At 48.5% G+C, this 15,950-nt stretch overlaps 1 protein-coding gene across 1 annotated transcript in view; it reads left to right on the forward strand.

Moving 5' to 3' along the window:
- Positions 1–9,243: 9,243 nt before the first annotated feature.
- The window catches only part of LOC144611052 (F-actin-uncapping protein LRRC16A-like), a 101,970-nt gene continuing 95,263 nt past the window's right edge, over positions 9,244–15,950 (forward strand). Inside the window, exon 1 of the mRNA XM_078430143.1 lies at positions 9,244–9,268. Within this exon, the coding sequence (XP_078286269.1) occupies positions 9,244–9,268 (25 nt within the window). The remainder of the gene's footprint in view (positions 9,269–15,950) is intronic.

The following is a 15,950-nucleotide window of genomic DNA, read 5'->3' on the forward strand; positions in this document are numbered from 1 at the left end:
TCACATTGAATGGCAGTGCTGGCTCGAAGGGCCGAATGGCCTCCTCCTGCACCTATTGTCTATTGGGACTCTGGCGCTGTGAGGCAGCAACTCTACCGCTGCGCCACCGTGCCATATGATGGGCTGCATCGATCAGGGTCGGGAAATGGGATTGAAAACAGGATCGTCAGTGGATATGCATCGGGGAAATTGTTCTTCTGTTCTTCCATTGTCGTTGTTCTCTGAAATCTACTGCGCCAAGCTTTCCCAACCGTGAATGAGGACATCACGATTCTGGCAACAGTGTCCCACGCAACTTAAAACAGCAATGAATCATGTTGATGTGAGCGGAGCATTGTGAATATTGCCTGCTTGTCTTTCACTGAACGCAGAATAAATACCCAACACGCCACGGACCGAACAAAGTAGGGGATTGGCCGTGCGGTAGCTAGTTGGCAGCTTATCAAGTTGCGAAATGTAATCCCAACAGAAACATCTTTGTGTTCTCTCACAAAGGAAGTCATTAAAATCTCGGCGATGGGTTCTTGAGAACTTCTGAGCTGCCTTAATTTGCAATGGCAAGAGTCTTCTCCATCTCCCCCTCCTTCCCCCCCCGTCCCCCCTGTTAGACAATAGACAGTAGGTGCAGGAGGAGGCCATTCAGCCCTTCGAGCCAGCACCACCATTCAATGTGATCATGGCTGATCATTCTCAATCAGTACCCCGTTCCTGCCTTCTCCCCATACCCATTGACTCCGCTATCCTTAAGAGCCCTATCCAGCTCTCTCTTGAATGCATTCAGAGAATTGGCCTCCACTGCCTTCTGAGGCAGAGAATTCCACAGATTCACAGCTTTCTGACTGAAAAAGTTTTTCCTCATCTCAGTTCTAAATGGCCTACCCCTTATTCTTAAACTGTGGCCCCTGGTTCTGGACTCCCGCAACATTGGGAACATGTTTCCTGCCTCTAACGTGTCCAACCCCTTAATAATCTTATGCGTTTCGAAAAGATCTCCTCTCATCCTTCTAGTTTTAGCGACACGGTGGCGCAGCGGTAGAGCTACTGCCTCACAACGCCAGAGACCCCGGTTCGATCCCGACCACGGGCGCTGCCTGTTATGGAGTTTGTACGTTCACCCGCGCGACCTGCGTGGGTTTTCCCCGAGATCTTTGGTTTCCTCCCACACTCCCAAAGACGTGCGGGTTTGCAGGTTAATTGGCTCGGTGTGAGTGGAAATCATCCCCAGTGTGTGTGGGAGAGTGTTGGTGTGTGGGGATCGCCGGTCGGCGTGGACTCGGTGGGCCGAAGGGCCTGTTTCCTTCCGCGCTGTGTCTCTAAACTAAACTAAACAATTGGTTTGGATTTAGATTTTACATTTAGAGATACAGCGCGGAAACAGGCCCTTCGGCCCACCGATCCCGCGCCGCCCAGCGATCCCCGTACATTAACACTATCCCACACACACTAGGGACAATTTTTACATTTGCACAACCAATTAACCTACATACCTGTACGTCTTTGGAGTGTGGGAGGAAACCGAAGATCTCGGAGAAAACCCACGCGGGTCACGGGGAGAACGTACAAACTCCGTACAGACGGCGCCCGTAGTCAGGATCGAACCTGAGTCTCCGGCGCTGCATTTGCTGTAAGGCAGCAACTCTACCGCTGCGCCACCGTGCCACCGTGCTGGTTTAACACTGAGGTCTTTAGGAATGCACGGCTAGGCAGGTTGTCTCAAGTGTTTTACTTGTGTTTACTCTTTGCCAATCTACATTTTCATTACAAGCAAGGGACACGGTCTTCAATGGTATATCTTCGCACCAATGAGTGGGCTAACATATGATGAGCGTTTGTTGGCACTGGGCCTGTACTCGCTGGAGTTTAGAAGAATGAGGGGGGACCTCATTGAAACCTCATTGCTCTTATTGTTGGACTGTGGGTAATGGAATTTCGTCCAAAAGACTTGGTTTGTTTTGGATGTCAATAACGGCGATTCTGATTCTGATTCTGATTCTGAAACGTACAGAATAGTGAAAGGCTTGGACAGAGTGGATGTGGAGAGGATGTTTCCACTGGTGGGAGAGTCTAGGACCAGAGGTCACAGCCTCAGAATTGAAGGACGTTCTTTTAGGAAGGAGATGAGGAGAAAGTCTTTTCGTCAGAGTGGTGGTGAATCTGTGGAATTCTTTGCCACAGAAGGCTGTGGAGGCCAGGTCAGTGGATATTTTTAAGGCAGAGACAGATAGGATCTTGATTAGTACGGGTGTCAGGGGTTATGGGGAGAAGGCAGGTTCGGAGGGAGAGATAGATCAGCCATGATTGAACGGCGGAGAAGACTTGATGGGCCAAATGGCCTAATTCTGCTCCTATCACTTATCATATCATATCATATATATACAGCCGGAAACAGGCCTTTTCGGCCCTCCAAGTCCGTGCCGCCCAGCGATCCCCGTACATTAACACTATCCTACACCCACTAGGGACAATTTTTACATTTACCCAGCCAATTAACCTACATAACCTGTACGTCTTTGGAGTGTGGGAGGAAACCGAAGATCTCGGAGAAAACCCACGCAGGTCACGGGGAGAACGTACAAACTCCTTACAGTGCAGCACCCGTAGTCAGGATCGAACCTGAGTCTCCGGCGCTGCATTCGCTGTAAAGCAGCAACTCTATGACCCACCATCTGATCAGATTGTGGTGTGGGAATTCCAAACCAACAATAAATGCAGGAGGTTTCAGCGCCCGGTGCGGCTCGGCCGCGGGGACTTGGGCGTGGGGAAGAGAGCGGAAGTTTTGTTGCCTCCATCACAGTGAGGGGGTGTTTGGAGTCACTGTGATGGGTGTTTGTGTTGGGGTCGTGTGTCTTGTGTTTTTTTTTTTGTGTGACTGCTGGTAACGTAATTTTGTTCGGTACCTCGGTACCGAATGACAAATAAAGGCTCTGTATTCTGTATTCTGTAACTCAGCGTGTAAGGCAGCATGTCTGGACAGAAGGAATGGGTGAAATCTGAAGAAGGGTCTCGACCCGAAACGTCACCTATTCCTTTTACCCAGAGATGCAGTCTGATCCACTGAGTTACTCCAGCTCTTTGTGTCTATCTTCAGTTTAAACCAGCATCAGCAGTTCCTTCCTTCACAATGTTAGAGTGATAGGTAGGGGCATCGAGTCATATGGCGTGGAAACAGGCCCTTTGGCCCACTTTGCCCATGCTGACCAACATACCCCATCTACACGAGACATAGAAAACCATAGAAACATAGTAAATAGGTGCAGGAGGAGGCCCTTGGAGCCTGCACCGCCATTCATTGTGATCATGGCTGATCATCCACAATCAGTAACCCGTGCCTGCCTTCTCCCCATATCAATAGACAATAGACAATAGGTGCAGGAGGAGGCCATTCGGCCTTTCGAGCCAGCACCGCCATTCAATGTGATCATGGCCGATCATTCTCAATCAGTACCCCGTTCCTGCCTTCTCCCCATACCCCCTGACTCCGCTATCCTTAAGAGCTCTATCCAGCTCTCTCTTGAATGCATTCAGAGAATTGGCCTCCGCTGCCTTCTGAGGCAGAGAATTCCACAGATTCACAACTCTCTGACTGAAAAAGATTTTCCTCGTCTCCGTTCTAAATGGCCTACCCCTTATACTTATACTATGGCCCCTGGTTCTGGACACCCCCAACATTGGGAACATGTTTCCTGCCTCTAACGTGTCCAACCCCTTAATAATCTTATATGTTTCGACAAGATCCCCTCTCATCCTTCTAAATTCCAGTGTATACAAGCCTAGTCGCTCCAGTCTTTCAACATATGACAGTCCCGCCATTCCGGGAATTAACCTAGTAAACCCTTGATTCCACTAGCCCCTAGAGCTCTATCTAACTCTCTTTTAAATTCATCCAGTGATTTGGCCTCCACTGCCCTCTGTGGCAGAGAATTCCACAAATTCACAACTCTCTAATTTCACTTCAGTTTTAAATGGCCTCCCCTTTATTCTTAGACTGTGTGTGGCCCCTGGTTCTGGACTCCCCCAACATTGGGAATATTTTCCCTGCATTTACAGACATTACAGTTTTCAGGGTCTGACATCCCTCCTTGTCAGGGTTGGTGGATGAAGCAGATGGGATAATGGCATTCAAGAGACGCCACAAAGGTACATGACATGAGAGATGGTAGAGGTCGACAGAGGTTTTCGCAAGTGTTAATCAATACACATTGCCTTCATCGGTCATGGTATTGATCCCCCCAACATCAATGTTGATTAGTACGGGCGTCAGAGGTTACAGGGAAAAGGCAGGAGAATGGGTTTAGGAGGAAGAGATAGGTCAGCCATGATTGAATGGCGGAGTAGACTTGATGGGCCGAATGGCCTAATACTGCTCCTACAATTTATGAACTTATCCAGTTGTTCAGATAATTTAACTGCACGGAGAAAGATAAACATCAATCACCACCTCACACTTTCAAAACCCAAACTTATGTTTAGTTTAGTTGAGATACAGCATGAAAACAGGCCCTTCTGCCCACCTCTAAAGTGCCAACAGGCAATCCCCGTACTCGAGCACTGTCCTACACACACTAGGGACAATAGACAATAGACAATAGGTGCAGGAGTAAGCCATTCGGCCCTTCGAGCCATGTGATCATGGCTGATCATTCTCAATCAGTACCCCGTTCCTGCCTTCTCCCCATACCCCCTGACTCCACTATCCTTAAGAACTCTATCTAGCTCCCTCTTGAATGCATTCAGAGAATTGGCCTCCACTGCCTTCTGAGGCAGAGAATTCCACAGATTCACAACTCTCTGACTCAAAAGGTTTTTCCTCATCTCCGTTCTAAATGGCCGACCCCTTATTCTTAAACTGTGGCCCCTTGTTCTGGACTCCCCCAACACTGGGAACATGTTTCCTGCCTCTAATGTGTCCAACCCCTTAATAATCTTATACGTTTCGATAAGATCCCCACTCGTCCTTCTAAATTCCAGTGTATACAATCTTTTCCGAAGCCAATTAATCCACTAACCTGCATGTCTTTGGAGTGTGGGAGGAAACCGGAGCACCCGGAGAAAACCCACGCGGTCACGGGGAGAACGTACAAACCCCATACAGACAGCACCAGCGTTCAGGATCGAACCCGGGTCTCCGGCGCTGTAAGGCAGCAACTCTACCGCCGCGCCACCGTGCCACCCCATCATTAAGACAGGTTTTCCAATATTATATCTTCGATTAGACACCAGATGATGTGACAATAAAAAGAACACAAAAAAAGTCATGGTCTTCCGTGTGTACGCAGAGTATATGAAGTAAAACAAGAAACGCAAAATTCTGATCATCTGCCAATAGACAATAGACAATAGACAATAGGTGCAGGAGTAGGCCATTCAGCCCTTCGAGCCAGCACCGCCATTCAATGCGATCATGGCTGATCACTCTCAATCAGTACCCCGTTCCTGCCTTCTCCCCATACCCCCTCACTCCGCTATCCTTAAGAGCTCTATCCAGCTCTCTCTTGAAAGCATCCAACGAACTGGCCTCCACTGCCTTCTGAGGCAGAGAATTCCACACCTTCACCACCCTCTGACTGAAAAAGTTCTTCCTCATCTCCGTTCTGGAATGAGAAGGAAAACGATTTAACAATGCTAAAAGTGTAAGAATTATCAGTGGAATTATCAATGGGTGGCAAGGTGGTGAGTTTCTGCCTCACAGCGCCGGAGACCCGGGTTCGATCCCGACTACGGGCGCTGTCTGTACGCAGTTTGTACCTTCTCCCCGTGACCTGCGTGGGTTTTTTCCAGTTTCCTCCCACGCTCTGAAGAAGGGCCTGTTTCCATGCTGTATCTTCCAAACTAAACCAGTATATTCCTCGCTCAGTCCAGTCTAGTTCATTATCACGTGTGCAAAGTTACAGTGGAAAGCTTTTGTTTGCCTGCTAACCATTAAAAAAGACGATACGTGATTACGTTCAAACATCCACAGTGAAAAAGATAAAGGGTACGTTGAAGAAACATTTAGACAGATACATGGATAGGTCCGGAGAGAGTGGATGTAGAGAGGATGTTTCCACTAGTGGGAGAGTCTAGGACCAGAGGCCACAGCCTCAGAGTTAAAGGACGTACCTTTAGGAAGACTGGATAGACTCGGCTTGTACTCGCTGGAATTTAGAAGATTGAGGGGGGAATCTTATAGAAACTTACAAAATTCTTAAGGGGTTGGAGAGGCTAGATGCAGGAAGATTGTTCCCGATGTTGGGGAAGTCCAGAACAAGGGGTCACAGTTTAAGGATAAGGGGGAAGTCTTTTAGGACCGAGATGAGAAAGTTTCTTTTCACACAGAGAGTGGTGAATCTGTGGAATTCTCTGCCACAGAAGGTAGTTGAGGCCAGTTCATTGGCTATATTTAAGAGGGAATTAGATGTGGCCTTGTGGCTAAAGGGATCAGGGGGTATGGAGAGAAGGCAGATACGGGATACTGAGTTGGATGATCAGCCATGATCATATTGAATGGCGGTGCAGGCTCAAAGGGCCGAATGGCCTACTCCTGCACCTATTTTCTATGTTTTTATGAGGAGGAATTTATTTCGTCAGAGGGTGGAGAATCTGTGGAATTCATTGCCACAGACGGCCGTGGAGGCCAAGTCAGTGGAAAATTTTAAAGAGGAGATTGACAGATTCGTGATTAGTACGGGTGTCAGGGGTTATGGGGGAGAAGGCAGGAGAATGGGGTTAGGAGGGAGAGATAGATCAGCCATGTTTGATGATGGGCCAAATGGCTTAATTCTGCTCCTATAACTTGTGAACCTACAGGTTTAGAGGGATAGGGGCTGATCGCGGGTGTGTGGGACTAGTGTAAAAAGGACATTTTGGTAGGTGTGGGTAAGTTGGGCCGAAGGGCCTGTTTCTTGTTTTACTTCATATACTGCATTTACTTCATAAGGACGGCAACTCTTTTCTCGTTGCTTGCAACTCAAGGAATATGACAGAATATGATTTTGCAGAGGAACATGATAGGCACCGATTCTCTCTGAGCACGGTGGCGCAGCGGTAGAGTTGCTGCCTCACAACGCCAGAGACACGGGTTCGATCCTGACTACGGGTGCTGTCTGTGCGGAGTTTGTACGTTCTCTCTACGACTGCGTGTGAGTTTTCTCCGGGTGCTCCGGTTTCCTCCCACACACTCCAAAGATATACGGGTTTGCAGGATTAATTGGCTTGGTGTAAATGTAAAAATTGTCCCCAGTGTGTGTGGGACAGCGTTAGTGTGCGGGGATCGCTGGTCGGCGCGGACCCGGTGGACCGAAGGGTCCTGTTTCCGCAGTGTGTGTCTCAAAAACTAAACTAGAAAACATTCGAAAAGGTAGAGGCCTCTCGTTTGAAAACAAAGCAATGCACAATGGAATGGATTCAACAAAAACCCAGCATGATCTCATTGGTGTTAGCATCCAGTGTGTTAGCAGAATGATAGACAGAAGAATCTGAGGTAATTGTGTGCACTTGTTTGCTAAAGGAACACTGACAGAGAGCCATTTTGTGTGGGATCCAAACAACAGAATGCTTTTCAAAGGTTTGATAATTTGACAATAGTGGGCTTGTATTCACTGGAATTTAGACGGATGAGAGGGGATCTTACAGAAACATATAAAATTCTTAAGGGATTGGAGAGAGCTAGATGCAAGATAAATGTTCCCGATGTTGGGGGGAGTCCAGGACCAGGGGCCAATTCTCTGAATGCATTCAAGAGAGAGCTAGATAGAGCTCTTTAGGACAGCGGAGTCAGGGGGTATGGGGAGAAGGTAGGAACGGGGTACTGATTGAGAATGATCAGCCATGATCACATTGAATGGCGGTGCTGGCTCAAAGGGCCGATTGGCCTCCTCCTGCACCTATTGTCTATTTTGTGACACCTTTGATTTGAACCAGCATCTGCAGTTATTTCCCTACACTTTATGTGATGATGTCAGGTCACGTGTGTGACATTTTGGTTCACTTTCCAAAGAATGGCCCCTCTAAATAATAATAATAATAATAATAATAATAATGCATTTTATTTATATAGCGCTTTTCATATACTCAAAGACGCTTTACAGAGATTTAGAGAACGTAGGGAAATGAATAAATAAATAAATAAGTAAATAAGTAAACGAACAGAGAAAGGAGACAGATGGTGAGGTGACCTTCAGTGGTTGAAGGCAGTACTGAACAGGTGAGACTTCAGCGATGTTTTGAATGTGGTGAGTGTGGAGGAGTCTCTAACGGTTTGGGGTAGTGAGTTCCATAGGGTGGGAGCAGCGATGGAGAAAGCCCTGTCCCCCCAGGATCTGAGTTTAGTCCGGATGTGGGGGGATAGGAGATTGGCAGCGGCAGAGCGGAGGGTGCAGGTGGGAGTGTGTCTGTGGAGGAGGTCGGTCAGGTAGGATGGGGCCAGGTTATGGAGGGCTTTGTAGGTCATGAGGAGGATTTTGTACTGGAATCTCTGGGGGATGGGGAGCCAGTGGAGTTTGTAAAGGACGGGGGTGATATGGTCACGGATCGGGGAGTGGGTGAGTAGACGGGCAGCGGAGTTTTGAATGTATTGAAGTTTACTGATGATTTTTGAGGGTGAGCCATAGAGGTTTGTGTTCTCCTGCATTGCACTGACCGAGTGCAGATTGGCTATCCTCGTTGAAAAGGCGACTCTCTTGTTTTCATTCGCGGTTCTGGCTTGGGTCAAACCTGTTCTGATTCAATTTTTTGTTCCCGTTATTCATATCTGTGGATATCCTGTCACCTCTGTCTTTCAGATGTTTTGTGATACACGATTTCCCTCATTTTCCTCCCACGCTCCAAATACGTTACAGGTCTGTAGGTTAATTGGCTTGGTATGAAGAAATGTTTAAAAAATTATCCCGAGTGCAGGGTAGCGTTAATGTGTGGGGATCGCTGGTCGGTGCGGACTCGGTGGGCCGAAGGGCCTGTTTACGCGCTGTAGCTCTAAACTGGAAAAAAGTGATCTTGCACTAATATCAATTCTAACATTTAACTATTTGATTTACGTTGAGGCGCTGTCTTTTCTACATTTGGTTGGACAATACAGCGTGGAAACTGGCCGTCTCCGACTACTGTTTGCTTCGTTGTTACCTTCTCCCAGCTAACAGTGATCCATACCACATTTTCCTTGATCTCCATTCCCTTTGTCCGCACCCGGGTGTCCCTCGAAAAGGAACACGTGGTGCCCACGGGCACCATGGTGGCGTTCCGTGACCGCTGGGCACCGCTGGGGGTCGAATGCCTCCTGGACCAGCATTTAATGGTATGGTACTTTGGTATGGTATTTGTCTCATGTACCGAGGTGAAGAAAAACTTTTTCAGTCAGAGAGTTGTGAATCTGTGGAATTCTCTGCCTCAGAAGGCAGTGGAGGCCAATTCTCTGAATGCATTCAAGAGAGAGCTAGATAGAGCTCTTAATGATAGCGGAGTCAGGGGGTATGGGGAGAAGGCAGGAACGGGGTACGGATTGTGGATGATCAGCCACCATCACATTGAATGGCGGTGCTGGCTCAAAGGGCCGAATGGCCTCCTCCTGCACCTATTGTCTATTTTGTGACACCTTCGATTTATACCAGCATCTGCAGTTATTTCCCTACACTTTATGTGATGATGTCAGGTCACGCGAGTGACATTTTGGTTCACTTTCCAAAGAATGGCCCCTCTAAATAATGGTTTGTGTTCTCCTGCATTGCACTGACCGAGTGCAGATTGGCTATCCTCGTTGAAAAGGCGACTCTCTTGTTTTCATTCGCGGTTCTGACTTGGGTCAAACCTGTTCTGATTCAATTTTTTGTTCCCCTTATTCATATCTGTGGATATCCTGTCACCTCTGTCTTTCAGATGTTTTGTGATACACGATTTCCCTCATTTTCCTCCCACGCTCCAAATACGTTACAGGTCTGTAGGTTAATTGGCTTGGTATGAAGAAATGTTTTTAAAATTGTCCCGAGTGCAGGGTAGCGTTAATGTGTGGGGATCGCTGGTCGGTGCGGACTCGGTGGGCCGAAGGGCCTGTTTCCGCGCTGTAGCTCTAAACTGAAAAAAAAGCGATCTTGCACTAATATCAATTGTAACATTTAGGCGCTGTCTTTTCTACATTTGGTTATACAATACAGCGTGGAAACTGGCCATCTCCGACTACATTTAATCCCTGTTTGTTTCGTTGTTACCTTCTCCCAGCTAACAGTGATCCATACCACATTTCTACTCACACACACCTCGATCCGTGACCATATCACCCCCGTCCTTTATAAACTCCACTGGCTCCCCATCCCCCAGAGAATCCAGTACAAAATCCTCCTCATAACCTACAAAGCCCTCCATAACCTGGTCCCATCCTACCTGACCGACCTCCTCCACAGGCACACACCCACCTGCACCCTCCGCTCTGCCGCTGCCAATCTCCTATCCCCCCACATCCGGACTAAACTCAGATCCTGGGGGGACAGGGCTTTCTCCATCGCTGCTCCCACCCTATGGAACTCACTACCCCAAACCGTTAGAGACTCCCCCACACTCACCACATTCAAAACATCGCTGAAGTCTCACCTGTTCAGTACTGCCTTCAACCACTGAAGGTCACCTCACCTTCTGTCTCCTTTCTCTGTTCGTTTATTTATTTACTTATTTATCTATTTATTCATTTCCCGATGTTCTCAAAATCTCTGTAAAGCGTCTTTGAGTATATGAAAAGCGCTATATAAATAAAATGTATTATTATTATTATTATTATTTTCCTTGATCTCCATTCCCTTTGCCCTGTTTTCACACCTTGTACTTCCTTATCTATCTATCTCCCTCCCCAGTCTGTCAGAGGGTCTCGAACCGAAACCTTGAACTTAAAAGGATGAGAGGGAACCTTATCGAAATGTATAAGGTTATTAAGGGGTTGGACACGTTAGAGGCAGGAAACATGTTCCCAATGTTGGGGGAGTCCAGAACCAGGGGCCACAGTTTGAGAATAAGGCCATTTAGAACGGAGATGAGGAAAAACCTTTTCAGTCAGAGAGTTGTAAATCTGTGGAATTCTCTGCCTCAGAAGGCAGTGGAGGCCAGTTCTCTGAATGCATTCAAGAGAGAGCTAGATAGAGCTCTTAAGGATAACGGAGTCAGGGGGTATGGGGAGAAGGCAGGAACGGGGTACTGATTGAGAATGATCAGCCATGATCACATTGAATGGCGGTGCTGGCTCGAAGGGCCGAATGGCCTCCTCCTGCTCCTATTGTCTATTGTCTGAAACGTCACCCATCCCTTCTCTCCAGTGATGCTGCCCGTCCCCACTGAGTTACTCCGGCATTTTGTGTGGTATCTTTGGTGGAGTCTGGCCCTCTGGCCCACCGAGTCTGCACCGACCAACGATCGATCGCATGTTCACACTAGTCCTATCTTGCACACTGGAGGACAATCTACAGAAGCAGATTAACCTGCAAAACTGCACGTCTTTGGAATGTGGAAGGAATGTGACATCCTCATTGCGCAAGGCAGGGTGTTTTAGAGTTTGGCGGGAGCTGACAGCCTAGACTCATAGAGTCACATGGTGTACGAATCAGGCCCCTCGGCCCAACTTGCCCACACTGACCTGCATGCCCCACTACACTAGTCCCATCTGCTTGCGCTTGGCCCACATCCCTCCGAAACTGTCCTGTCCATGTACCTGTGGTATTGTTTCTGAAGGTAGGCACGGTGGCATAGTGGTAGAGCTGCTGCCTTCCAGCGGCAGAGACCGTGTCGAGACGTGATGTTCTCCCGTCAGAGTCCTCTGCATCGGTGTCGAGTTTCAAAGCTGAGTTTTGTCAAAGCTCATTGCTATTTTTGTGTCTGTTTGTCTGTCTGTCTGGATCGGAATGTAAAGATCACTAACACACAGACCTGGAGCACAATGGAAACATCTCTACCGGGTGGCACAGCGGTAGAGTTGCTGCCTTGCAGCGCTAGAGACCCGTGTTCGATCCCGACTACGGGCGTTTGTCTGTACGGAGTTTGTACGTTCTCCCCGTGACCGGCATGGGTTTTCTTCGAGATCTTCGGTTTCCGCCCGCACTCCAAAGACGTACAGGTTTGTAGGTTAATTGGCCCGGTACAAACGTGAATTGTCCCGAGTGTGTGTTGGGTGGTGTTAGTGTACAGGGATCGCTGGTCGGTGCGGACTCGGTGGGCCGAAGGGCCTGTTTCCGTGCTGTATCTCTAAAACTGAAAGTAAAACGTTGGGATAGTCCCTGCCTCAACTCCCTCCTCCGGCACATCGTTCCACCACTGTTAGCGCCTAGTTGCGGAATACAATAAGCTACAAACCTAGAAAAAATCAAACACAAAGATGCAGGTATTTATTCACAAAATGCTGGAGTAACTCAGCGGGTCAGGCAGCATCTCGGAAGAGAAGGAATGGGTGACGTTTCGGGTCGAGACCCTTCTTCAGACTGAAGAAGGGTCTCGACCCGAAACGTCACCCATTCCCTCTCTCCCGAGATGCTGCCTGACCCGCTGAGTTACTCCAGCATTTTATGAATAAATACCTTCGATTTGTACCAGCATCTGCAGTTATTTTCTTAAACACAAAAATGCAAGTCAGTCACCGTAGGCAGGAAAGATGATATTTCTGCCAAGGATCAATAAGCAGAATTAAGATATTTACAGATAAAGATGTCGAGGGAACAAAGTGGAACAGAAAGGGGTGGCACGGTGGCGCAGCGGTAGAGTTGCTGCCTCACAGCGCCAGGGACCCACGTTCCATCGCGACTACGGGTGCCGTCTGTACGGAGTTTGTACGTTCTCCGTGGGTTTTCTCCGGGTGCTCCGGTTTCCTCCCACTTTCCAAAGACGTGCAGGTTTGTAGGTTAATTGGCTTCGGTTAAAATTGATAAATTGTCCCTGGTGTGTGTAGGACGGTGCTAGTAGTGCGGCGTGATCGCTGGTCGGTGTGGACTCGGTGGGCCAAAGGGCCTGTTTCCCTGCTGTGTCTCTAAAGAAGAACAAAGTTTCAGCTTTCTTCCCCTCCCCCCCCGCCCCACCCCCACTCCACAATCAGTCTAAAAAAGGGTGTCGACACGAAACGTCACCTAACCATACTGTCTAGTTTCGGTTCAGTCTAGTTTATTGCCACGTGTACCGAGGTACAGTGAAAAGCTTCTGTTGCGTGCTAACCAGTCAGCGGAAAGACAATACATGTTTGCAGTCGAGCCAGAAAGCCAATGGAATGTTGGCCTTCATAACAAGAGGAGTTGAGTATAGGAGCAAAGAGGTCCTTCTGCAGTTGTACAGGGCCCTAGTGAGACCGCACCTGGAGTACTGTGTGCAGTTTTGGTCCCCAAATTTGAGGAAGGATATTCTTGCTATTGAGGGCGTGCAGCGTAGGTTTACTAGGTTAATTCCCGGAATGGCGGGACTGTCATATGTTGATAGACTGGAGCGACTAGGCTTGTATACACTGGAATTTAGAAGGATGAGAGGGGATCTTATCGAAACATATAAGATTATTAAGGGGTTGGACACGTTAGAGGCAGGAAACATGTTCCCAATGTTGGGGGAGTCCAGAACAAGGGGCCACAGTTTAAGTATAAGGGGTAGGCCATTTAGAACTGAGATGAAGAAAAACTTTTTCAGTCAGAGAGTTGTAAATCTGTGGAATTCTCTGTGGAGGCCAATTCTCTGAATGCATTCAAGAGAGAGCTAGATAGAGCTCTTAAGGATAGCGGAGTCAGGGGGTATGGGGAGAAGGCTGGAACGGGGTACTGATTGAGAATGATCAGCCATGATCACATTGAATGGCTCGAAGGGCCGAATGGCCTACTCCTGCACCTTTTTTCTATTGTCTATTGTCTATTTACAGTGTACAATGTACATGATAAGAGAATAACGTTTAGTGCAAGATAAAGAAAATAAAATCCGATCAAGGATAGTCCGAGGGTCACCAATGAGGTAGATAGTAGTTCAGGACCGCTCTCTGGTTGTGGTAGGATGGTTCAGTTGCCAAGACCGCAAGAAGTTGCATTGAATTGTGGACGCAGCAGCCCAGACCATCACACAAACCAACCTCCCTTCCATCGACTCCATCTACACCTCATGCTGCCTCGGCAAGGCCAGCAGCACAATCAAGGACCAGTCTCACCCCGGCCACTCCCTCTTCTCCCCTCTCCCATCAGGCAAGAGGGACAGAAGTGTGAAAACGCACACCTCCAGATTCAGGGAGAGTTTCTTCCTGACTGTTATGAAGAAACTGAACCGTCCTCTCATCAGCTAGATCCTGACCTCCCATCTACCCCATTGGAGACCTTGGACCATGTTTAATCGGACATTACCTTGCACTAAACATTGTTCCCTTTATCCTGTATCTGTCAAGTCAAGTCAAGTCAAATTTATTTGTCACATACACATACACATACTGTGCAGTGAAATGAAAGTGGCAATGCTTGCAGATTGTGCACAAAAAAGAATTACAGTTACAGCATATAAATAAAGTTAATAAGTTACTATTAGTGTGGACAAAAATTTAGTCTCTGGAGTTATAAAAGTTGACAGTCCTGATGGCCTGTGGGAAGAAGCTCCGTCTCATCCTCTCCGTTTTCGCAGCGTGACAGCGGAGGCGTTTGCCTGATCGTAGCATCTGGAACAGTCCGTTACTGGGGTGGCAGGGGTCCCTCATGATCTTGCTTGCTCTGGATCTGCACCTCCTGATGTATAGGTCCTGCAGGGGGACGAGTGTAGTTCCCATGGTGCGTTCTGCCGAACGCACTACTCTCTGCAGGGCCATCCTGTCCTGGGCAGAGCTGTTCCCAAACCAGATTGTAATGTTGCCGGACAGGATGCTCTCTACAGCCCCAGAGTAGAAGCAATGAAGGATCCTCAGAGACACTCTGAATTTCCTCAGTTGTCTAAGGTGGTAAAGGCGCTGCTTTGCCTTACCCACCAGTGCGGCAATGTGCGTTGCCCACGTCAGATCCTCTGTGATGCGGACTCCCAAGTATTTAAAACTGCTCACCCTGTCCACAGTAGACCCATTTATCTCCAGTGGCGTGTACGTCCTTGGATGTTTAGCCCTTCTGAAGTCCACAATCAGCTCCTTTGTTTTAGTGACATTCAAGAGGAGGCTATTGTCCTGACACCAGAGTGCCAGATCAGCCACCTCCTCCCGGTAGGCCTTCTCATCGTTGTTGGAGATCCGGCCCACCACCACAGTGTCATCAGCAAACTTGATGATGGAGTTTGAGCTGAACCTGGCCCCACAGTCATGTGTGTACAGGGAGTACAGTAGGGGGCTAAGGACGCAGCCCTGGGGGGATCCTATGTTCAGGGTGAGGGAGCTAGATGTGTGTTCCCCCATCCTGACCACTTGGGGCCTGGCAGTGAGAAAGTCCAGGACCCAGGCACACAGAGGGGTGCTAAGCCCCAGTTCCAGCAGCTTCTCAACCAGTCTGCTGGGGACTATTGTGTTGAATGCTGAACTAAAGTCAATGAACAGCATCCTCACATAGCCCCCCTGGCTGTCCAGATGAGAGAGAGCGGTGTGTAGAACCTGGGAGACCGCATCATCAGTGGACCTGTTTGGACGGTATGCGAACTGTAGTGGGTCCATGTTGCGAGGAAGGAGGGCACAGATGTGCTTCTTGATTAGTCTCTCGAAGCATTTCATGACAACCGAGGTGAGGGCCACCGGTCGGTAGTCATTTAAACACGCTGGAGAGGCATTCTTTGGCATCGGTACAATGATGGATCTTTTGAAGCATGCAGGGACCACGGACTTTGCCAAGGAGAGGTTGAATATTGTGGTGAGCACTGGAGCAAGCTGAGTAGCACAAGACTTTAGTACTCGCCCAGATATACCATCTGGGCCTCCAGCTTTCCTCGTGTTCACACGCGTCAGAGCCCACCTCACCTCATGCTCGGACACCGAGAATGTGTTCACATCCCCGGCGGTGGATCCCCCTCCAGCCTCGCTAGCCAGCGCCCCT

Source organism: Rhinoraja longicauda, chromosome 2 (genome assembly GCF_053455715.1).
Source record: "Rhinoraja longicauda isolate Sanriku21f chromosome 2, sRhiLon1.1, whole genome shotgun sequence".
Taxonomy (NCBI): domain Eukaryota; kingdom Metazoa; phylum Chordata; class Chondrichthyes; order Rajiformes; family Arhynchobatidae; genus Rhinoraja; species Rhinoraja longicauda.